The sequence below is a fragment of the Doryrhamphus excisus genome, linkage group LG13, assembly GCF_037039965.1.
Source record: "Doryrhamphus excisus strain RoL-2023G ecotype Guam linkage group LG13, RoL_Dexc_Guam_v1.1, whole genome shotgun sequence".
Classification (NCBI taxonomy): Eukaryota; Metazoa; Chordata; class Actinopteri; order Syngnathiformes; family Syngnathidae; genus Doryrhamphus; species Doryrhamphus excisus.
Window position 1 is genome coordinate 6,537,735 of NC_136369.1, and position 23,037 is coordinate 6,560,771.

General features: G+C 38.1%; 1 protein-coding gene across 1 annotated transcript in view; it reads right to left on the minus strand.

Moving 5' to 3' along the window:
• LOC131139379 (protein diaphanous homolog 3-like) overlaps positions 1 to 23,037 on the minus strand; it is a 90,577-nt gene that overhangs the window by 59,890 nt on the left and 7,650 nt on the right. The window contains exons 6-18 of the mRNA XM_078795569.1: positions 22,607 to 22,737; positions 19,779 to 19,853; positions 18,504 to 18,573; positions 16,964 to 17,100; positions 16,390 to 16,495; positions 15,740 to 15,850; positions 15,459 to 15,577; positions 14,025 to 14,141; positions 13,046 to 13,164; positions 12,868 to 12,932; positions 11,985 to 12,089; positions 9,930 to 10,250; positions 7,764 to 7,878 (exon numbers count right to left, since the gene is read on the minus strand). Of these exons, the coding sequence (XP_078651695.1) occupies positions 7,764 to 7,878; positions 9,930 to 10,250; positions 11,985 to 12,089; positions 12,868 to 12,932; positions 13,046 to 13,164; positions 14,025 to 14,141; positions 15,459 to 15,577; positions 15,740 to 15,850; positions 16,390 to 16,495; positions 16,964 to 17,100; positions 18,504 to 18,573; positions 19,779 to 19,853; positions 22,607 to 22,737 (1,591 nt within the window). The remainder of the gene's footprint in view (positions 1 to 7,763; positions 7,879 to 9,929; positions 10,251 to 11,984; positions 12,090 to 12,867; positions 12,933 to 13,045; positions 13,165 to 14,024; positions 14,142 to 15,458; positions 15,578 to 15,739; positions 15,851 to 16,389; positions 16,496 to 16,963; positions 17,101 to 18,503; positions 18,574 to 19,778; positions 19,854 to 22,606; positions 22,738 to 23,037) is intronic.

The following is a 23,037-nucleotide window of genomic DNA, read 5'->3' on the forward strand; positions in this document are numbered from 1 at the left end:
AACAAGTATTATATTGGTAAAAGTGTATGCTCATCTGTATTAGACGTGAAATATGGCAAGACCAGTCAGATCTGAACAGGCCACTCCAACATTAATTTCCCAGGACTTGCGGTGGATTTACGCTAGTCCATATCATCCACTCAGAAAGCATCTGGCAATTTCACACAGTTGATCGAAATGAGTCTGCTCCTATCTGCATCTTTACTTTTCCCTTCTCCCCCCACATACACAAATCACATGTCTGGATGAAAAATTACAAAAGGAAAATGTCACAAAAGCAAATATCTTTTTAACGAGCCAACCCATTACTTGGGTGATATGATGGCATAAAAACACACAAATTGGGGAAATATTGAGATTCTCATGCCGGAGAAACTGGCTGTGTAAAAAATAAAAAAAGAATAGAACGAAAAACAGCAATGGAGGACAGGGATATTGAAAAAATGAGATAATTTACCATACATGGGGAGGGATACAAAACCTATGGCGTTTGTGTCGCTCCCACTTTTCCATCATTTTAAAAAAAGATAGTTCGGATTTTTTTTACATGAAGTTGTATGACATCCACATCAGCAGTTTATTGCATCAACTGTGACCTGTTTCCATGAGCTGAGTCCTGGTGGGATTTTAGTGATATATTAAATATTAAAATATATCACTATCAAAAGCCGTATTATGACAAAATAATAATTAGATTGGGTAAAAGTTTTTAATGTTAAGATGTGAAGTCAAAATCTTATGATATTAAAAGGCATGATCTTACAAGAAATGTAAGAAAATGTACAATGAAAAAGCTGAAATATTTGAAACGATAGTATATATTATTGAATTAAAAATGAGCAAAAAATTAAAGCTAATTAAAACTATTAAAGAGGACCTTTCATGTTCATTTTTTGGCACTGAGTTGCGGACCCCTATAGAGCAGCTACAAACAATAACTAGCACCGAAAGCTTACAACATCTTCCAGAATCTGCACCATTTCAGCTCTATCTATTTGGACGTCATGCTTCCCGCAAAACAGTCTGTTTTAATTTATTCCACCCACGGCCCACCTCCAGGCACGCCCATTCCTCTGTGGTTGGTTACACTCCCAAATGCACAGGAAGACTTCCGGTATTGGGGCCATTAAGTGGTCAGGAGTAATGTATGTAAACTGATGGGTGTACCAAAACGTGTCAATTTTCCATACACTTCAAATGTGCAATCAGGTCTGTAATTTTGGGAAGTCCTACAATACTATATTTCGTATGTGGGTGTCACACTTGCCATTTCTAAAAATAAAAGACAGTATGTATATTCTACAACGAAATAGAGTATTTATCTAATGATTATCTATTCAACATGATACGACTTTGCCCTTCAACAACAAAAAGGGCATTACATATCTGTGTCTGATGAGCTCTCTCATAATGACAGCAAATGTCTGCAGCCACATCTAGTTATTATAGAGAAAATTGAGTTCTTTAAAATGTCATAGAAAAAGCATAAATAGGATTGTGAAAGGGGGTGGTAAGGTAGGAAGAGCAGAGCAGGTTTTAAAATTACTTTAAAACAAGAAAGAATGGATTTTCCCTTTTTAAAGAGTAGGTGCCATGATGTCTGAAAACTCCATTTTAGACATTATATAAAAGACCACCTACGAGCTTGTTTGTTAAATTCTTTCATCCCCACCTCCCCTTTTTCTAATTCTCTTCATCTTTTATCCATGATGGTGCCTACAAACCCATTTAGCACCTGTCACATTTAAACACAAATAAATACTACAGAAAAACACTATTTATTATCTTTAAAAGTAGTACACTCACTTTGAAATAAAGTGACACATGTTTTTCCTCCATTTAAATGCTGGAATACGATGGATTAAAATTAGGCCTGTCTAAGTCGGTAATTTTGTTTGGCAAGTCAAGCAAATCGTTTATGAAGCGTGATTAATGCCTGTTTAATAACTGCTGCAAAGGACAGCTTTTGGGGGCCTGTGGCCATGACCTTTGGACGAGAATGAATCCAAGTTCCATTTGCAGCTCTAGCACCATGCTAGCCAGTCATCAGGGAAGATTTTCAACACATAAGCAAAACATACGTACATTATAGTAGTCTAATTTAGCTTATTTATTGTGTAAATTTAAAAAAGCTCTTAACAAATACACACCCACCTTCCACGAGTACGAACATTTTTTCCAGAGAATATTAAGTGAAAGAAAAAGGGGAAAATACAGTATAGTGGTCTGCTTGAGTTCTGCACCGACAGATACCTTTGTCTTTATTTATGCTTCATATGTGGCGAGAAACAAAACGCCTCTTTTCCACACAACACATTCGGAAAAGTTTTCAATTATTTCCAATAAGATCCCTGCAATTTCCAATAAGATCCCCCAGCACACAACGGGCTCGAACGAGCGACCACATCTCATTGATGTGCACCACACACACACACACACACAGGGGGTGATGTATGTCGCTTCTTGTCATTAATTTTAAATGGAACCTGTGGGACAAGGTGATTATTACAAGTCTCTGTCCAGCCAAGCGGCACGTGAAATCCGTGAGGGTTTAATTTTATGGTTGTGCATGTCATCATACACATGCACACACTGGCATCGCGATGCAAGCCCAGAAAGTTGAAATATGTTCAAGTTTCATGGCTGTTGCCCAGACAAGGACCAATCAGAGGGAGTTTTATTGACCAATCAATGAGCGGACAGGATGCCGGGTTCTCATAGGTACTGTCAACATGCAGAAAAAGAATACGTGCTGTGTCCGATTTTCTAGAGATATTTGACATTTTCCCCCCAAAACCAACAACAAATAAATATATGAAGAAAAACAGCAGCATGGGAACTTATTACCAGGTACGTTTACATTATTTAGACTAATATTTATGTAAATTCATCTTCAATATGAGCAAGATCCAATACTACTCAACCTTTTCTCCTCAAAATTACCTAAAAATCTCACAGTCAATCAAAACCGTGGGAAACGCCTAATTCGCTCTGAATGTGAGCACATCGTTGCACATTTCTTCAAGTGTTGATTATTGAGTTTAAAGCAAGATGATAAATAACCCTACTAGGTGGCATCCGTTACACATGCACACTGCATTTCTATTTGTTGTATTCTGCTTTTAAAATTTTTTTGTTGTTTAAAGTTGTATGACACCCCCATCAGCAGTGAAGTCCATGAACAGCAACTCACTCCCCACTTGGTGTCCTGGACCAAGTTCTGGTCAGATTACGGTGCTGAGGAAAGTAGTTCCAGCTAGCTGAGGACATTTAATAAAGAGTATGGCTCCTCAAAGCAATATGCGTTCAAAAACATTTGCATCACAAAAATGCCTACTACAAAAAAAAATCAGACCTCACAAATCGCCTTGCCTTATTTTCTCTGCTGTCGTATCACTTTGCGCTCCTGCCTGTCCATTGTTGTGTGCGTGTTACAGTGTTTAGATGCGAGGAGGATTACATTCCGAGACATCCAGGACAGAGGATGAGACGTGTTTTGAAGAGTTCTGCTGTTCCAGTACCACAGGTTATAACTAGCTAATTTGTACCGCTTATTAGCATCTTTAGCTTCATGCTAAAAAGAATGTCGTTACCACTTGTTTTGTCGTCAGACATGTTTACTATCCCAGCAGTAAACTCTGTGAAACCAGGAAAGCAAATGTGCGTCACAATGGAGGGCAGAGAAAATAACACAGAGCTATTCTTGAGGTCGGATTTTTTCGAGTAGGCATTTTTGTGATGCAAATGCATCAACATATATATAAATCATTGTTAGATGTTTTTTAGGGGGCTTTATAGTCAAAGGAGGTGTGTCCCATCACGTGCCTTGTTCGCTCCCTCATGCAATCTCATTTTCTCTCGCACAGAAAAGGGAACAAACCATTGTGGATGACGGGCAAAGTTCCAAAAAATGCAGTTTCCTATATACACACAACACACATAAAAATTGCTATGCTGAAATTCTACCCTCTTGCTCAAATGATATTACTCAAATGATAGGAGACCTAGTATGTTTGATTCCATGCCCGGCCATCTCTGTGTGGAGTTTGCATGTTCTCCCTGTGCATATGTGGGTTTTCTCCGGGTACTCCGGCTTCTTCCCACATTCCAAAAACATGCTAGGTTAATTGGCGACTCCAAATTGTCCATAGGAATGAATGTGAGTGTGAATGGTTGTTTGTCTATATGTGCCCTGTGATTGGCTGGCGACCAGTCCAGAGTGTACCCCGCCTTTCGCTCGAAGACAGCTGGGATAGGCTCTAGCACCCACGTGACCCGCGTGAGGATAAGTGGTAGAAAATGAATGAATGAATGTTTAAGTCAACAACAGGAAGGGGTACGATGTCACAAAGGAACAGGGATGTGAATGAAAATTTGATGAGAAAAACTGTTTCATATGGTGTCATTTTAAATGTTTAATGCTGATCCAGATGTTGTTCTTAAATGAGATGGCAACATGGCCATGATAATAAGACAACAAACTCACTTGCCCATACGCATACTCACTGAGACAAACTAGTAGCAACTGTTTGTAACAGCTGGATGAATCAGTTACGCTGTACTTACAACCGCCACTGGGACGGCAAGAAAACAAGAAGAAAACAACTAAGATGGTCACAGACCATCTGGAGGAGCTAAACAACTTTATATGTAAAATTTCTTAGCAGCATATAACATTAAGCAGCAATTATTTGATGTTGTGCTTTCAACATTCCTTCCTTTTCACAATATGAGAAATGACAAAGATCAATTATAATAGGGATTGTGCAGCAAGAAACTGTGCCATTCCCATAAGAAAGAAGCGCAGACTTCGGCTGATGGTAAGTAGTATTTGTACCACTTGCTCCAGAAAACATACATTTTACAGCAGCCAATGTGTGATCCAAAAGTGGCCAAGCTTGTGTGTTATCCAGAGAAGTAAAAAATGAATAAATAATAAAAAAAAAGCTCTCACTCGGGCGGCGCCATCTTCAAACATGACACGCCCGCTTCAAATTCAGTCTATAGCAATATGAACGATATGCTCGTTTTTGATACACACATATATATATATATATATATATATATATATATATATATATATATATATATATATATATATATATATATATATATATATACATAAGAGAGATATTTTATTCTAAGATTCTAAGTCTTAGTAATATCAAATAATGTTATTATTATTACTATTATTATCAAATTATTTTGTTATGAAATAGCTAAACATGATAGTCCAAGACATGAGCATGGTGAATAAATACAATTTGTTCCTATTGTCAATGTCCATCCATCCATCTTGTCCTGCTTATCAGAGGTCACATGGACAGCAGTCTAAGCCCAGACTTCCCTCTGCCCAGCGACTTCACCCAACTCTTCCTGGTAGATTCCAAGGCCTTCTCCCAGTTGTGTCCACAGGGAGGCATTTGGGAGGCATCCTTACCAGATGCCCGAGCCACCTTATCTGGCTCCTCTCAATATGGAGAGGCAGTGGTTCTACCTGGTGATTCTGCCGGATAACAGTGCTTTTCATTTTATCGCTAAGGTAGAGTCCAAACACAAGAAGATTTTTGGCCGTTTGTATCTCCAATCTTGTTCTTTGTGTTTTTACAACAATTTAGCTCTGACAATCACCAGGGCACACAAACTCCCTCACCATGATAAGGTGGTAGCTCAGAGAGGAGCATATTGTGAATTCTCTAAAAAATGAAACCAAACGGCCGTTGATTGTTGAGTCAAATGTCTGATTTTCTCTTGTGTGTGTGTGTGTGTATATATATATATATATATATATATATATATATATATATATATATATATATATATAATTGCTCTTCAAAAATATTCTAAAAATATTGAAAAATATGGCATTATAGAAAACGGAGGGATGAATATGATGATTTTTCCACTTTTATGATCGATAAATGTTGTTACAGATAATGTTATGTTGTTATGATGTTTCAGATAATGAGGTTTGAGGTGAGCCATGAAAAAGTTAGGGATGGCTCTGAATGCTGAGTTTCAGAGAGTTTTCAGAGACAGACTTCCTTATATGGGCATGGCTGGGCAAACGCTGTACAAGCTGTATAAGCCAAGTGGGACCAATCACAGCAAGTGGGCGTGCCCGGAGGCAAGCCATGGGTGGAATAGACTAAAACAGACGGTTTTGGAGAAGCCAAAAACATACAGCTGGAATTGATGCAGATTCTGGAAGATCTACAAAGCTTTCTATGCAGGTTATCGCATGTAGCTGCTCTGTACGAGTCCACAACACAATACAAAATGGCCGAATATGAGCATATAGGTCCCCTTCAAATGAGGACTTTTTAGTACAATACTCAGTTACTAAAATATTCAATAGCAGCACCGCTACAATGAATACATAAATGTTTTTTTTTTCATTAGATTACACTGTGTTCATGTTTGTCATTGCCTTCTGATTACTGACTGCTGGAAATGTGTTTTGCATATCTGGCCCAAATGAACATATAATTGAATAGTCCTGTGTTTCTGTATATTTACCTGTATGCAATCTAAATACAATTCCATTATTCCAAATGCTGTCAGTTCCCAACTGTGTAGATGAGTTTGAAGGGGTTGCGGAGGGTGGCTTGAGAGAAAAAGGATGCGATTGACAAGTAGATAACACCTAAATGAATAATGCATCTGAGCCTGGGATGAGGCAATAGAGAAAACACATGATGTGAATCAATCACCACAGAGAGGACTAATATCAGACACAATAAGGGACAAGATAATTGCTTCTACAAGAAATCCTCCACATTTTTCTAGCCTCGCTAATGTGTAATTCAGGATTACTACTAGGAATACTGTCAAAATATAAAACACGTATATACAAAACTGTCCCTGCAGTTCAGAAGAACTCTTACACTCACACTATATTTCACAATGTATTTTTAGCATTACTGTGAATTAGAATAGAACAATTTTAAAACAGGTTACAAAGGCTGCTGAGGAATTTTGCTCTGTGTCAACTCAATACAGGTGGCCAAAACTCAAAAGTCGCGGGCAAAATATAATATTCTTCTCCTCCCTTGCTGCTCATCATTGCTACTTTTGTCAACAAAATGTCTTCAATCAAGGCAAAAGTGACATTAAATGTAAAGTACATGTATCACTTTCATTCATTAATTATTTTGTGTTTCGTGTCAACATTTGTGGGTATTGGATGTAGGTTTCGGATTAGAGTAATTGGATGTGCATTTGTTCTTATGGGAAAAATTTATTATCGTACGTTTTGGTTTGAATCTGACCTTTGTTAATGGATCAGTAATGCTAACAGAGGTTCCACTGTTGTACTACCTTTGTCAACAAGATACACAAATACAAATGAATCCATGTGACTTAACATTTTTGAAACCTGCAAACCAATCTTTAAAGCTATATATTTCTCATTATCCATTCAGCTGAAGTGAATAAAAACAGTTGGAAAAGTACATTTCACAATAATGAAATGTGAACAAAGACAATCAACACACACATAAAAACAGTTCTTAATCTAATTTTAGACAACTGAAGAGAAGGCCACAGTTGTGAAACATCTATAGGCAAGAAAGAAGGTTAATAAAAATAGATGTCTTCTGACAGATTCCGGAAAAGCAGTATTTTTAGTTCCATTGCCATATGAACTAATGTACAACTGTATTTATTAAATTCACATATATGTACAAATGACAAAGTATGTTACACGAATGTTAAAGGTCAGGTATTGTGACAAATAAACATATAGCATACAGATGTCTTACCTGCTCTTTGTGAACCGAAGGTGAAGGCAACTCTGCTGAGCAAATCAGGCTTTGCATATTGGCCCTCATCAGCCAGCACCCAGAAACAGCCCTCTGACATTTCCTGGGGATGTATCTGGGAATAAAACATTCTCAAATCAGCACGTTTGTTTGGGCATAACAATAACTACTTCATAGGCTGTAATTTACAAAAAACAGACTATTTATTAAAGGGAAATGTCAACACATTTGCTTCATTCAAATATTTTTTTACAGGTCACAGCAGAAGAAAAAAAGAACATTGAGAATAAAGTTGTTGGACAAAAGTTGTGCTGCATCCACTAATCATTACATAGATTTTCAGCAGCCAAAACACAGGGGAGTATACTATGTGTGTTGTGCAGTACATATCATCAATAAAAACAAAGAATTACAGTAAAAATGATTTTACTGTTGTTGATTGCTAGAAAAAGTGGTCAAGATGAAACTTGCAAGGGGACATTTGACCAAGTGTAAGTGTGGTCGTCTAGTATATATTTGAACCTGTACGTATAATCATTCCTCCTGACAAATATGATTGTTCAAAAAATGATTACGGGCCCAAAATGAAGGACATTCATTCCAATGTTGAGTGTCTTTATATCTCTCACTGGATCAGTGTACTTCTATAAGTACATAATGTAAAGTTATAGCAAAGAGAAAATAAGATTCAGAGCAGCTTGGCTCCGTGTGGGTGTTTCATACAGCTGTTGAATAAGACATGCACTCATCATATCCTCTTAAAAGGTTCATTTGAAATTACAAGCATATGGCATAGTTTGTGGAACATCTGTACAAATGTGCAGGTGATATTACATTATTTATCACAACACAAACTAACATCACTTGTGTGAACTAATTTCACTCTGCTGTGAACATCTGCAGCGGTGTCACTCAGTGTGATCTAACAGCAGCATCTGATCATCTGTTATTTTCAAGAATTAATGTAGTCTCAAAGAAGGGTGGTTGTTCATGTCAAAGAAAACATATGTTGCTAAGTTGCTGCCAATAAATATCAACAAAGTAAAGTGGTGAGTGAGTGAAGGGGGACAATGAACAGAAGTTTGTATTCCTAAACTTTTTGTTGCTGATAATTATTAACAGTGGATGGACATATGGTATTATTTTATTCATTTATTTTCATTATTCACAGGTATGACTGTGAGATTGTTTGTCTATATGTGCCCTGCAATTGGCTGGGGACCAGTCCTGGGTGTACCCCGCCTCTCGCCCGAAGTCAGCTGGGATAGGCTCCAGCATACCCCAGTGAGGATAAGCGGCATAGACAATGGATGGATGGATGGATGGCTAGACTTCAAGCCAAACAAAGCAAAGCTTGTTTTACCAGAACATGAACAAAATGCTGGTGCAGATACAGATGCAGCCAACTCCTTCTTTCCTCAGGAAGGAGATACGATATCAGTGTGCACAAGGCCCATTTCAAGTGCGGCACAAATGCTCACTCGTCACACATCATCCGGAGTCTGACGCAGCCCCACACGCAACGAAAGTTCCTCCTGCAAAGTGCTACATACTGTCTGCATGCTCCCAAATATGAGGCGGTATTCATCCCCCAATTTTGCCCACACTCACAAGTACAGCGGTTTGGGAAAGGGGCGTTGTAGCCGCTGCCTGACGGATGATCACATCACGAGCCTCAAACTCACCACACCCTGCCAAGTGTTTGGCTCCAAATGCCGCACCAATCTAAGCTTTTCAAAGCGCCACCCAGGTGAGGCATTTTTTAGGCATGTTTTGCAAGGTGCAAAACATATATCCCTCTCACAAAGACTGGAAGTCCCACACACGGCGGACATGCTTGTTCTGGATGCAGCGGGGGCGGAGCTGATCGGCCCAGGGGATCAGCAGAGAAGATCAGCATTTTAAAACAAGTATCGGTTGGAATCAATACTGTACTTTTTCACCGATATGGTCCGATACCAATCTGTGCCGATCAATCAGAGCACGCCTAGTAGATGTGGTAGGAACTTGAATGTGCACGATGTTAAAGCCTGTAATTGAACTATACGGTTTACTGGATGCTCTCCTGTCACAGTACTGTTTAACTGTACATGTTTAAGTCACCAAATTGATGTACTATTTTCCAAAATACAAAAACTTATTTAGACATAATGAGCACTTACTTACCTTGGACCAGTTTAGGCGTTTTGTGCAGTTTTCAGGCTTGAATTCCTTTTTAGGCCTGAGGCCATAAGGCAGGGCAAGGCAAGCGGTCACGCCTGGACCACCTCCAAATCCTAATGGTGGTGGAGGAGGGGCACCAAATGGAGGAGGCACTCCAGGTGGAGGAGGTGGTGCTGGACAACCAGGTAATGGAGGAGGAGGGGGTGGTGGAGGAGGAGGAATTGGCAATCCAGATGCTGGTTTAGAAGGTGAAGACCCAGCAGGTAATGAAGACAAGTCCTGTGCAATGTGGTCAGAAGACCCAACGGCTGGTATAGCTCCCATCTAGATAGATTAATCAGTGCATACAGTGATCAGTGCATAGGTGATACAAATAAATAAAACACATGCAGTAAGGTCTCCCCCACAGAAAAAAAAAAAAAAAACGCCAACCAATGGGAACCTCTGAATATAGTACATTACATAAGGTGACATATACGTACACTTAAAGCTTCAACATCATTGCAACTGTTGTAATTCTGGGTATTTGCCTTCCATTGTGCCGGTCTTGCTTTGCACAGTGAATCTCAAATCAGCTCAGTTTGAAGGCATGTGTCAAATTAAAAGATTTGTGCTACATTTTTTGTTCATTTTCAGTAACTTTGGTTCCATGTGGTATTGGCTATGGCATGATCAGGAAACGTAGTCAAATACCATTTGAAGGGTTTGGGTTCAAAATAAATAATTAATAATAATAAATAATAAATAAATAGAAATGGTAAAACTGAAACCCATAACACAGCTGCCAAGTGGAGTGCAATAGGATTTCTGAAAGGCACAAACTCACAGCGATGGAGTAAGGCGAAAACGTTTCAATAATAATTATTTCAGCTGACTTCGGGAGAGATGTGGAGTACATCCTGGAGTGCTCCAAAAAATTGAATATTTCAAAATAGTAACAATCACAATGTTATAGCCTGCCACAAAGCTTTATAGATTCCATGGCATAGCAAGGATGGCTTATTGAGCACTTCGTCAGGTGGGATTAACTCACTGCCAGAAAAAAAAAAAAGCAAGTGTTTTGGGAACATGGTGAGGACTGCCTTACAGTCCAAGCATCTGGGCTCAAATCAGACTGCGTGTTCCGTGTGGAGTTTGCATGTTCTCCCTGTGTTTGCAAGTGTTTTTCTGGGTACTAATTCTCTAAATTGCTCATCAGTGAATGATGAAGTGAATGATTGTGTTTATGTGCCTGTGGCAACCAGTCCAGGTGTCCCCCACCTCCCACCCAAGTCAGCTGAGAGTTAAGACTAATGAGACTAATGACACAAAATGTGGAGAAAGACAGTGTGCTATATGAACAATTCCTGAAACTACCACATGAATTTCAAATATTGTGCTATTCAAGTATTCATTCTGTGGTCCATGTTTGAAAATTGAAAAATTATCTTGCAAAGAAAATCTCTTCATTGAGGCTGCGGACCAAGGGAGAGGGGGAGGAAAAAAAAAAAACAGTTGAAGCTGAAGAGGCACGTCAGAGTAAGTTGTTTTTAAAATAAGGTATTCATAAAGAATCGTGATAAGAGAGACATGCTCGGTCCGTGTTGCTTGCCAGAAGACTAGCCTCACTACCCAACGACTTAAAGTGGGAAAAAAATCCTGACCGTAAACAGTTATGGTATGTGAAGGTTCAAATGGGGTCCTAAAACCATTAGTGAATGAATAACAAAAAATGTTCTGCAATAATAAAGCATACATATATTTAATGCCATAGTACAGTACCTATGGAACACGAGCTGCATTGCTGTTGGAGCCCAGTTTTGCAAAGAAACCCTTAATATCATCAGTGATTTCATTTCACAACTCTTTCACTGTTAAGACAACACATCAAGGTGCATATGGACCTCAATATGTTTTTCCACTGAGACTACTTAAACCCCTAAATATGTCACTGCCACAGCATTTTTTATGAATCAAATCATCAATGTTTTATATCAGAGGTAATGTAACAATTAATGAAATTCTTACAAAAATCTGATTTGTAAAGCAAACTCACATGTCATCTATCACAAAACGTACCTGGGATTTGAAGGCCTGCAGCTCTGTTTGAAGCTCAACTATCTTTTCTTCACACTTAACCAGCTGAGCTTGGGCCTCTTGCCGTTTAACAAACTCTTCATCAAACTAAATAGAGAAATGCATACCCAAATTAATCAATGCAACAGCATACTAATATACAGTCGATGACAGCTACCTGTTGGGGTTATGTTTCCCTGCAGATAGTACAATCATAACACTTTCAATTAAAGTTACATTTAGAAATGTGAATTTTTTACAGTTTAAGGCATATAAAATAAATCTGTAAATAGGCAAGGATCTATTGTACTGTACATGAGTAACATTATTTGTTGCTGTCAGACACAGAATGATGTACTCATCCAAAAGTAGACATGCTGAAGAGTAAGTTTCATTTAATATCCCATCTGCAGGGGGGCACCAACTTTGATTTGTAATTGCATTAAGTCAATTTGACCTCATACTGTATATTCCATGCAAATGTATTTTTTTTAATATAATTTGGGTTAGTTTGCACATTTGGAAGTGAGCACTGAAAGAAATTTGGGATGGCTCAAAAAAAAAAACGCTCGGTTTTAAAGGGCTTGGTAAAACTGCCCCTTTGTGATGTCACAGAGGGGTGGACTTCCTTATATTTTATATATATTATATTTGACCAATCACAGCAGAGTGGGCATGCCCAGAGGCGGGCCGTGGGTGGAATAAATTAAAACAGACAATTTTTGCAGGAAGCACAAATCAAAGGAAATACAGCTGGAATAGGTGCAGATTCTGCAAAATCTAAAAACATTTCTGTGCGGGTTATTGTGTGGAGCTGCTCTATAGGAGACTACAACTCAAAACAAAGGGTCGAAAAATTAGCATAAAAGGAAAGGTCAGCACTTGCCTTCTCCACCAACTCTGAAGCTCTTTGTTCATACTCCTCAGATCGAACTTTGTCTACACAAACCTCTGTAAACAAGAAATAAAATGATGAATTACACTTGGTGACATATCTGAAATATTGTATAGTATATAATATTATAATTAATCAAATAAATATTTTACACAAGAAAGTGACATGCCTAGAAGGTGGTTGAAATCCACATCAAGGCGTTTGCGGTAACTGAAGTCCGGATCTGTTCCACTACGATGCAGAACAATTTGAGAGACGCACTCATCAATGATTTTAAAGTACTGAGGCCTAAAAGGGAGAGTGACATATGACAATGAGTCAAACTGGAAAGGCAAACACACAGATCTGGTTAAATAGCAACGTACTGGTATACAAATAAAGGGTATTTTCATTGTGAAAGTGTATTGTATGAAGGAGTGCTCCAATCGATCTTCCAGTATTTGCGAGAATGATATAAGTGTTGCACCCTGCAAAATGTGCCTTAAAAATGTCTCACCAGTGTAGCAGTGAGATAAAAAAAAAAAGCTTTAGATTCATGCGGCATTTGGCGAGTTTGAGGCTCACGATGTGATCATCTGTCAGGCAGTGGACATAAAGCCCCGGTCACAACCCGTTGCACTTGTGAGAGTAGGCAGAATTTGGGGATTAGTACAAGGCATTTTTTCAGGGAAATCGTCCCATGCTAATCGGTGTCCGATCGATCAGAGCGTCCCTAAATCATAAAGTCATGGACAAAAATGTGGATGTTGTTACAAAAACACCTGCAGGCCAAGAGTAAGCGACATGGCAAACTGCACAAAAAAGGTAAAGTCTATTCCAGAGTGCTGAGAGATGGGTACTGCTGTTGGTTGAACCGTTCCAGCTCCAAGAGGTACAATGTGGTTTCTTTCCTGGTTGTGGAACACTGGACAAGCTCTACACCAGCTCTATGCATAATGTGGGCAGTTCAAACTCAATGCAAATTTTGAGGCCAAAATGTAACAAATCTGAATGCTACGAATGTTGAGTTTCAAATAAGCAGGGATCACTGTACTAAATTTATACCAAGAATTCAATTTAGTACAGAATGCACTTGATGCATTGCAGAATGCAATGATATCTTGCCACGGTAAAAATTTAAAAAAGCATTAAAAAAAATTATGACAGACCTGACAAAGTAGTCGTTGCGTATGAGTACCAAGTGCTGCAGAATAGAGAGAAAATAATTTTCTGCACTGCTGTCCTTCACCATATTCTGCAAAATACTGAACACGTCCTCTGCATCAGTAAGGCGAGTCAAGGACTTGTAGATAGAAAAAAGAAATGCTTTGTCACTACAACAAAAAGCAGGAACATACTTCCTCTCCAAGAAAGGAGAAATATGACCTTTGGGAAAATTTAAAATTAAACAAGCATATGCACAGACAATGCTAAAAACCTTCAGTATTTCAGTATGTGGAATCAAATTATAGAATGCCTTGAGTAAGGAACTCTAACAGTGTATTAAAATGAGCAATTTCAAGAAACAATATAGGCAGTTTATGTTTACAAAGTACATGGAAGCCGAATCCTGACCCACTGTGTACATACAATGTTGCGTTTAATCACACTATCCAGCTCTTTTCTACTGCTTATCCTCACAAGGGTTGCGGGTGTGTTGCAGCCTATCGCAGCTGTCTTTGGGAGAGAGGCGGGGTACACCCTGGCCTGGTCGTCAGCCAATCACAGGGCACATACAGACAAACAACCATTCACACTCACATTCATACCTATGGACAATTTGGAGTCGCCAATTAACCTAGCATGTTTTTGGAATGTGGGAGGAAACCGGGATACCCAGAGAAAAACCACGCATGCACGGGGAGAACATGCAAACTCCACACATACATGGCCGAGGGTGGAACTGAACTTGGGTCTCCTAGCTGTGTGGCCTGCGCGCCAACCACTCGTCCCACTTGCTACGAATTTTTCATTATTAAGTTCTCATTACTATTATATACTTATGGTTTCCGACCTAAACAGGTTGAAATGGAAATAAAAACCGGTCAAAGTTGGCTGAACTCGTTAGAAAGATGTTAACTTGTGTGCGCGACGCATGCTGGATGAGTACGTATATTTTCACCACCTGGTGTTTTACGGCTTTAATGTAAAGAAGTTTTTACAGTGCCCCATGACCACATTCAAGTTGTCAAAATATGAGAAACATGTTTACTTTTTAAGCTAGCTCGTTTTAGCCATAAATACATTCTCCACATACACAGAACAGACTTCCGTGACAGTCCTTCAAACTAAGAGCGCCATTTGCCCCAAGTCTGCATGAACAAAACAAATGTCATTCAAAATATCTTCCATATGCAGTTGGGATTGCCTGGGTGACTACATTTTCCTTAATTACATGCACGGTCAATACAGTTTGTTGGAGATTTAATAGCAATGTGTGCAGACTGAAGTCCTATTAGAATGTGCTTTGCAATTGGTAAGTTTATTTCGCCATATGGCTTAAGGTTTGTAGCTTTTTATACAAGAATTAAAATTTTCTATCGTGATATGACCAAAACATAAACAGGAAACAGTCATTGAATTAGATAAATGGAAAAGGATATTCCAGCTCGCTTCTGATGTCCTCCAGCCTATGAGAGAACTCAATCATGTCCTCTTCTTTGTGCTCTTCAAATACCTTCAGCTGAATGTCAAGGGCCTCGTTCCTCACAGATGATAGTTGCTACATAAAATAATGGCAAATAGACCAAGCATTAACATTATTAATCAACACAAGCATGAAGAAATCATCAATATCATTAAAATATAGATATTAATACCCATGTACATACTATGGTGGATGAGTTCATGAATTCAGTATATGACGTATTGGAGAGATACTTACTGGTAAAATGTCTTTTAGACCACAACGTATGAATTCATTTCTGATGTGCAGTCTCAAGTCCAATTCATCAGGAGATGTCACAAGCGCATTGATGAGCTGCATGCATGCCACCTGCAATATAAATGGCAACCAGAAACAGTTGTGGGGGCAGCTGTGTGAGCAGAGACTAAATGTAGTCTTTCTACAAGAAATTGATGAAGACCATGTCCGCATGCATCCTGAATTAGTTATGTTCCCAAGAAGCAAAGATACATAACCTATTCATGTCTATTTTCTCCAGTCTCCAACTAGGGAGGGCTGATTTTAATATTGATGCAACAACTGAACATATAAAACTAACATTTATTTGAAATTTGAATTTGGTTACATTCAAATCACTTGAAGGCGATTTCCACTGTCCTCTGAGTTTGGTCTAGAGTCAACATGTACAGACTCAGACAAATCAATTACTGATCACTAACATGAGATGCACTCAAATTTCGCTGTATGCAATACAATGACAATAAAGGTGATTCTATATCTGAAATTCTCATATATGGAAAAGGGGCATGGAAATACTATGGCCAAGAAAGGATACACTGGTAAATTGTTAACTTCTTCCAGTCATCTTATCTGCACAAAAATCAGCAGTACAAACATTTTGCTCTTACTTGCAACTGAACTGAGCGATCCCGTAGTCCTTGCACAATGGGGCTGAACCTGTCAATGGCTCTCCATTCTCCAGCTGTGGTGATAGCTTCAAGGACCTTCTCCAAACTAAATGGCATCATGAAATGCATGTGTGATTATTGGGTTGATGAAGAAATTCATTTTTGAAAAATAGACCATGGCTTACTTTGTAACTTTAACAAATTCTTTTGTTTTGTCACTAATAATTTAAATTGTGTATTATATTTAACTCAACAAAACTAAATAGAAAAAAGAAAAAAACATTAAAACGTACTTCGGTACGTGACAAACAAAAAATAAATAAATAATAAAACAAAGTAACAAAAATATTATTAAATTATATTAGGAAAGCAGGAAGTGAACAAATGTAACAGTTACTGATTGTAAAAGTACCAGATGGAGGGGTAGGATTTAATAAGCTTTGCTTCTTCCTACTCCTTTTGGACATGTGGAACTGTGAACTGATTATGTGATGCACTCAATTGTAATCTGATGCATGTTCAAATGAAATAAAAACAATACCATTAAAAAAAGAGGACATTTTTAAACACATACATGTTCTCTTCGCCCACAATGCAAATGGCCGACAGCAGCTTCACCACATCGATCATCATGGCAGATTGGGTGGGATCGATTGCTCTTGCCAGTAATGTAAGACTTCTCTCCTCCCCAAGTATTCTATCCAACCCATACTGCAAAACGTAAGCAGAGTTGTACATTCACGCCATAAAATCAAATACTATTCTTGAAAAATAACTTTCATACAGATGCAATATAAAAATATTCCAAATTAAGGTTGAATTACTAAAACGTTGTGGTCATCCAGTGACTTAAAAGCTAGGGATGTGCTGATCGATCGGCTAGCAATCGTTATCAGTCGATATCGGTGAAAAAGGACAGTACGGATGTCAGCAGATACTTGCTTTAAAATGCCAATCCTCACTGCCGATCGGCTCAGGCCTCCGCTAGCATTTTGTTAATGTTCGAGTAAAACAAGCATATTGGTTGTGTTTGAAATAAGCCTCAAAAATAAATGTTACAAGAATGTGTAGGTCTTGGCCATTTTCATTTCGTAAAAGTAGCTCACATAAGAAAAAAACCTGGTGACGCCAAATAAAGCCAGTAGTACATTTAAACATATACACTGCATGTATTGTTATTGGTATCTGTCAATTTCACTCATAGATTATCGGCATCGGTATGGGCAGCATAAAATCCTGATCAGAACATCCCTAAAAAAAAAGTACTTTTATTGTCTGTATTCTGCCTGATATTTTCTGTGCTCTAATCGAATGGTCCTGTCCATTCTCTGCTTTGTGGAATAGTGGAGCTCTCTGCCTCCAGTTACCCAGAAGACAGTAGTGAGCAATGACAATATGTATACTGAGCATTGTGGAAAATATCATGAAACTCTACTAGACTTTGTGCTAAAGTGGCAGCTTAGTTTCTTTGCTAACAACATGTGGGTTTTTTTCACATCATTACTGTAGTCGGGCCCAATCATTTCTGCTTTAATGAAATTGTGAAATTGTCCAATAAAAACGGAATCTAATATTGTTAAACGTGGAATCTCATGGAAATTGGTATAATGTGAATGAAATGCCGTCATTGTGAGAATGTGAGGAAAATTGGAAAGCTACATCTGAAATAATTGTTCAATAATGTATTGCCTCAATACATTTTTCACATTTTACTCACAAAATGCAAAAACTCCATGGTGGTAAAATAAGTGTATATCACCTACTACTACTACTGTATTGTGTGTAAACAACTCCACCCCATGTCACACCCTCTCCACGCCTTCAAGTCACCATAAATGGTCAATGGAAAGTGGCTCACAAACACAAGGTCCATATGTAATGAGCCTTGATTGCACAGAAATCACAGCTGGTGGGAAGACGAGGACGATGAAGAAGTGTCATATTGGAAAAAGTGTCAAGTCTAGATACCAAGGTACCACTGTATGTGATAATAAAAACAATAACTGCCATGCTCCAGTCTTTGGTAGGTGATGTAATCCGTGATAATGCAAACACAGCAAAAGTAGATATATATAGATATATACAAGTTCCTGAAAAAGTTGTTGCTGCCTTACCTTATTGTTCATGAAGGCTTTTAGACATTGGACAACCTTGTGTTGGTTCTTCTTGTTGAGCCGCTCCTGCCTAGGGACATAAAGCAGACACTGAATTAATCCATCCATTTATTATACCACTTATCATATTCAGGGTCATATGGATGCTGGAGCATATCACATCTGACTTTGGATAAGAGGTACAATGCACCTTTCATTGGTCAATACCAGGTGTGTGACATACACAGAATATTTGATGTAAACCTTGAAATTATCTTGTTGAAATGACTAAACTAAGACAACAGTGGTTGAGAAGTATAAACACATTTACCAAAATGAAAAAAAACTTGCACGGAAGACAAGTGGTTAGCGCGCAGGCCACACAGCTAGGTGACCGGAGTTCGATTCCACCCTCGGGCACCTCTGTGCAGAGTTTGCATGTGCTTCCCATGCGTGTGTGGGTTTTCTCCGGGGACTCCGGTTTCCTCCCAAAAACATGCAATTGCCAACTCTAATCTGTCCATAGGTATGAATGTGAGTGTGAATGGTTGTTTTTCTATATGTGCTTTGTGATTGGCTGGCGACCAGGCCAGGGTGTACCCCTTCTCTCGCCCGCAGACAGCTGGGATAGGCTCTAGCACACTCACGACCCTTGTGGGGATAAGCGGTAGAAAATGAATGAATGAAAAAAAAAAATGGAAAATACAATATAATTCTGCAAACTTTAAAACACATACTCGCATAGTTTCTTCCTGCAGGGTTTCTATGGGTGTGACATGTCAAAATTCCGTACATTTTCCAGACTCTGTAAGTTGTCGGGTTGTAAGTCTATATCTATGTATAAATGTAACTCTATATCTAAATTTCTAAATCTAAAATGATTTGTTATATCTACATATTACATTGCTGTGTGATGTTTTAGTGCTTTAAGACACCGTGAGTAAGAATGGTAGGTGGAATATTAACCTGCCAGGAGCTGTCCTTGTTTAAGTAGGGCTTAATATCATTTTGAGTAACTCCATTTTGCTGCAATTTCTGCAAATGCAATGTTATTGCTACGTGCTCTTCATGGGTTCTCATTAACAGATCAGATTTTTAGGCTGATATTGGGCTGATGATTGGCTGTGGCCGATGGTACCGGACATGCCTAGTTATTAGTGTATTACCATCATCCCTATATGATGTTTACTTGTTTCTTTAAAAAGTATTTTATATTGTTCTTATTGTTGAGCTTGATTGTAATTACAAACATTCATTACAAGATTATAATGTGTACATTAAAAATAAGAAACTCACTGTTTCTTGGCCAGCAACCGCTCCAAAATGTCAAGTAGCAGTCCAAGTCCCTCATGGCCAAAGCTCTGCACCCAACTAAAAAAACAAAACATTCATTATAACAATACACAAAGGATGGTCAGTTATAAGACAAACTGCCCTTAGACAAATAAATATACCAAAATTACCACATCCAAAACCATCCATTAAACAAATAAAGCAATTACTGAGATTGGAAACACAATAGCTATAATTTATATACCATGGCTGATGATCAACGCCATGCTGCTAACTTTGTTCAAAGGGCTGGAACTGTGTATTACTTTTTTTGTTTTATATAAGGCTAAGGGAACAAAACTCTAGAAGGAAAATACTAATGATGTTGGAGGTGGAAAGCCTAAGGATATAATCTGTTTTAACTAAATTCAAAAGGAGGGCAAAATCACGGTCAGATATTAGAATGAGAGATGAAACAAAAATCTGTGTAAATGCATTAGGGAGACACAGCCACAGATAGTGGGTGAAAGCACCTCCCTTTTTCTGAAAAAGTAAAACATCTCACTCAGTATTAGCATTCAGGCAGCGCACGATTATAATCAACATGCTGCATTTCTCTCACCATCAAATCGACTGACTTCCTCAAAATGACAACATAAACTGAGGGTGTTAAGCAGCTCTCATAAGGTACCTCGTACTGTGTTGGGAGACGACAGCAGATGAGAATGATTGAAATTGTACTGCTGTAGTTATTTGAAGTGGGTGTAACCTTGTTAGGTATTTATTATGGATGTCAATCGATTCAAATATTTAATCGTGACTAAATCACATTTGTCCATAGTTAAATTTAATCACAATTAATCACAGATAATTTGTTTTAATCTATAATAAGTAGGAATGTAAATCTCTGTGGTAAATGATTCGATACGCACCGAGGCATATGGGTCAAGATACGATTTAAAAACAATATATTTCAAAATACGAGAAGATACAATTCAATGGTTGCATACGTGGCTATACTACACTTTAAGCTTATATTATAAAATAAAAGGAGCCAATTCTACAAAAAATGGCATTCTTGCAGTATTTTCAAAGAAGGCCACACAGCTAGGACACTGGAGTTCGATTCCATACTCTGCATCTCGGTGTGGAGTTTGCATGTTCTACCCATGCGTGCATGGATTTTCTCCGGGTACTCCGGTTTCCTCTCACATTCCAAAAACATGCTAGGTTAATTAGCAACTCCAAATTGTCAATAGGTATGAATGTGAGTGTGAATGGTTGTTTGTCTATATGTGCCCTGTGATTGGCTGGTGACCAGTCCAGGGTGTACCCCGCCTCTCACCCAAAGACAGCTGGGATAGGCTCCAGCACACCTGTGACCTTCATGATGATAAGCGGTAGAAAATGAATGAATGAAAGCTATAACAGGGTTTTTGACACGTGGAATGGATCATGACGTAGCGCCATGGTAAAATTAAAGCCACCATACCTTGAAAATTTTTTTTTCTTTTTTATGTGGAAAAAATGTTAAGTAATACTAATAATAATTGTATGAATAGACATATAGGCTATAACAGGAGTGTCTATTACAGCAATTGTGAAGGTAGTGTGGGTCAGGTGTCACCTACATCATAACCTTCACTTTGTAGATGTCAAATGACATCAGTCAGCTGACATGAAGCAGCCCCCTGATTTGCTATTGTGTCTCGGCGGCCAAAAATAGTGGACTTCGGCAGCCAAACACGTAATGCAACTTTCATCTTTATTATTCAAATTATATTTCCTATATGTAAGGGAAAAAAATCAATTGTGTCATGAACTCCACTGTAGAAATGCGTGTTTTCATAACGAATTGGAAAGTGTGCCCGTTACTGAAAGCTTTTTAATATGTTGCCTTGACTTTGACTCCATTGTTATTTGCATAATTCACAAAAGCTAACTGGACGTAATTGATGAAAGTGTATGCGTATTGAAAGCTACAAAGCTATTTTCACTGACATATTAATCAGTTTATTGAAGAATTATGTGTAATTATCTTTATTGCCATATTAATTTGAATTGTTGATCTCTGAACAATATCAATTACTTTGATAATCTGTAAACTCTGAAACAGTGAATGTGAAATACTAAATCATTAGTATTTATTACATTAGTTGCAAAGTTTACCGTTTAGATTTTATATGTGTTAGAGTATGTTTAAAGTAACAGGTACATCATTTTGATTGTGTGCACCCCTGACATACATGTATAATGAATGTATACTCATAAATGCTCATATTTACAAATATACTTGACAGATAAGGAAAGGAAGAAAAAGCTGAGAGAAAGGTATGTCAAGGTCATTACTGCATTTCTTGTTCTTTGTTGCTTTTTTCTTTGTAATTTTATCAGTAATGGCCTTAAACTTTTGATCAGCTGATTAACAGCCTATTTCAGTTTAATTGTTGTTTTCAATAAATTACTTACTTTGTCACGCTCCCCTACTTGCTTTTGCATATTGTAGCTCTACTTTCAACTTATTAAGATCCAAATGTGCAAAGGGTAACTTCTAGCTATTTTTCATCTAGTCTTAAGAGTTTGATCAGGTCTGTATGATAATAAGATAAAATTAATTATATTACAGTACATAGTGGTTAGCAAAGAAACCCATGCACCAATCTTATTTATAAAATTAAGACTACATTATATGCACACCCTTTCATAATCAAGGAAAAATTCAATGTCTTATAGATGTCCAAAAATATTGGATAAAGCAAAAGGCTGGCCCTCAACTGCAGTCAAATTGATTAAAATGTGAATTAAAACAAAAAATTGGATAACACAATTGTATGTATTACATTGTGCTGTACCTGACAGGATTGCTGGTTAGTGAGACTCGCAATGAATCTAAACAGGCAAAGAGGGGTTCTTCCATCACGCCTGACTTCAGTTCTCCCAGGAATTCCTGGGGTGATATCTGATAGCTACTTTTCAAGCTACCCTGGAGAAAGCAGAAGAGAAAACATTTAATAGAATTAATGACGCAAGGTGGCTAAAAAAGTGCTTAATGTGAACAGTGTTCAGCCATGCATGAGAATCCATTAACTTAATCCAGACATGTTGAACTTGACCAGGTCATTGATGTTGGTAATAAATATCCCTGAACATTTGCTGTGCAAAACTGTCACCGTGCCTACCATGCAAGCACTCACTCTGTAAGGTTGGACCGTTTACTAGTAGGCATTTCCCGATAACAAATTTTGCTGGTTTAACTGTGGCATTCAGCTTTCAAACTATCACC